Source organism: Penaeus chinensis, chromosome 21 (genome assembly GCF_019202785.1).
Source record: "Penaeus chinensis breed Huanghai No. 1 chromosome 21, ASM1920278v2, whole genome shotgun sequence".
NCBI classification, from domain to species: Eukaryota; Metazoa; Arthropoda; class Malacostraca; order Decapoda; family Penaeidae; genus Penaeus; species Penaeus chinensis.
Genome location: NC_061839.1, coordinates 14,561,624 through 14,563,708, shown reverse-complemented (window position 1 = coordinate 14,563,708; position 2,085 = coordinate 14,561,624). Strand labels below are relative to the sequence as shown.

The 2,085-nt window shown below is 42.1% G+C and overlaps 1 protein-coding gene across 1 annotated transcript in view; it reads left to right on the top strand.

The window, feature by feature from the left end:
* LOC125036642 overlaps positions 1-1,782 on the top strand; it is a 3,388-nt gene extending 1,606 nt beyond the window's left edge. The window contains exons 3-7 of the mRNA XM_047629417.1: positions 252-305; positions 446-546; positions 660-786; positions 951-1,042; positions 1,154-1,782. Of these exons, the coding sequence (XP_047485373.1) occupies positions 252-305; positions 446-546; positions 660-786; positions 951-1,042; positions 1,154-1,244 (465 nt within the window). The 3' untranslated portion in view covers positions 1,245-1,782. The remainder of the gene's footprint in view (positions 1-251; positions 306-445; positions 547-659; positions 787-950; positions 1,043-1,153) is intronic.
* The last annotated feature ends 303 nt before the right edge of the window (positions 1,783-2,085 follow it).

Genomic DNA, 2,085 nt, shown 5'->3' with positions numbered 1-2,085 from the left:
CACACACACACACAAACACACACACACACACACACACACACACACACACAGATGGAGAGAGAGAGGGGGGAGGGGGAGTGAAAGAGAGAGAGATGGTGTCTGTTTTTTAGGAAAGGAACCTTTGAGACCTCTGGAGAAAACAGAGGAACAAATTGAATATATGCAACAACTCCATAAAAATCTGTATTTATTTTGAAACAATTTTTCCAAAAATATCAGGCAACACATCACTTATTTTCACTCTGACTCAGGCGGCCGGGGCTCAGCAGACGGCGCTGACCAGGAACGAGTATCCTGCAGGAGGGGTGAGTCTATAGCGCTCCGTTCACTTGCTTACTCGTGACTTTTAATTAAGATACGTTGAGTTTGGTAGACATATGTTATATATTTTTATCTTGAAATTGTTAGGAAACTATTTACTTGAAGCAATTCCAAACTCTTCCAGCTCTTGATGGTCTTGGCTTCTGTACCCGCGGGGGTGAAAGGCTACTTCAAGTTCTACCTGTGCCTGGACGACGACGCTGGACAAGAGGAGTGCCTCAACAAGTGAATACTCGTCTACCTTCATACTGTTAAAAAGGCAATTGGTTATATTTATCGGTATAACATTTATTTGAAAAGAACCAAGTTAATGTTTCTCCCACATTTTCACGTTGCAGGGTGTCCCTCCCGTTGGCCGATGCCTCCGGCGACACTTTCGACCTGAGCAAGGTGGGGAAAGCGGGCAGCTACGAGATCCCCTTGACCATCCCCGATGACGTCACCTGCGACTCCTGCTCTGTCCAGGTAGGGCCAAAAGACCTTTGCTTTCGGGCGCTGATATGACTTTCATTATTGATCATCCGGAAGCCAGTTTGACAATTGCAAACCTCTAAAGCGGAGACCGCTGGCGATCATATCTATTCCGAGAGGCGAGCTCTCAAAGAATCAAACCCGGTCTTTTTTGACAGTGGCATGTGGAGGTGCAGGACTGCGGCGACAATACAGGCTGCTCAGTCACAAGCCAAGATTCCTGCTTTGACGTCAAGATTCGTCAAGCCAAGTGAGTCGATCACACAGACCCGTTTCTACCATGTGGTTCATATAAAACAAAACAAAAGGATGAACGAATCCCGGTATCTGCAGTTTCTAACAAGCATTCAACCGTTTTCAGGAAAGAGGAAAAGAGACTGTTTGGGCTTATCTTCGGTGCAGTAAGGGCCGCTGTAGGTGGTATCAGGTCTTTGGTCAGGCGTAGAGGCTAGGATGTCCTCGTGTAACGAACTGGCTCGACTTGTACCCCGACGTCTTGCAAGAATTTGGGACTATGGATACTTCTGGAACTCCAAGGTGTTGAGAAGCCATGCAGCCATGTGCAGGAAGCTTAAAGGGTGTGGAGTTAAGAAAAGAACACTTTTTCATGATGAGGTTTACTTTTTCATAATATGGTGTAGGTATAGAGAGTAATATGATGCGGTAGGCTACGGTGCACTGCACGGCCCTATATCCAACTATATCGACTTTTCCCGATCACCGGGATCATGTTGCATTTTGCATTCTTAACAATATTAATTGACCAACAGTTAATGTAATGGAAATTGCCCTGGCGGAAGTAGATGCACTTAGCTTTTATATATTTTTTTTTCTTTTTGCAAATCATTGTGAAACCATCTAACGGAATTGTCAAAACCTGTTATAGAAGTTGTATAGGAAGTTTTCTTGTGCTGCATGGTCTCATTACCTTAAAATGTCAAACTTGATTTTTTTTTTGGACTAAATTGTGAAGAAATTGTATTTGATCAATTTAAGCATTTTCATTTTCCTCCTCGTGAAAATAGCATTAATGGTAACAAAAAGTGACAATGGACTGTTTATGGGTGGAATTACAGTCGTTAAAAGTCGTTAAGCTACAACTTAAAACTGAACACAAGAACAAAACTGTAATACTATACTTGGAAAAAAAGCGAAAGAACAGTTATTTTACTACTTTAATTTATGACACTTATAAAGATCAGGAAATCTCACTCAACGATCAACAAACATTGTACATGGATGAGAAGAAGCGAAAAAAAGAAAGAGAAGTGATAGATAGATTGATAGACATAT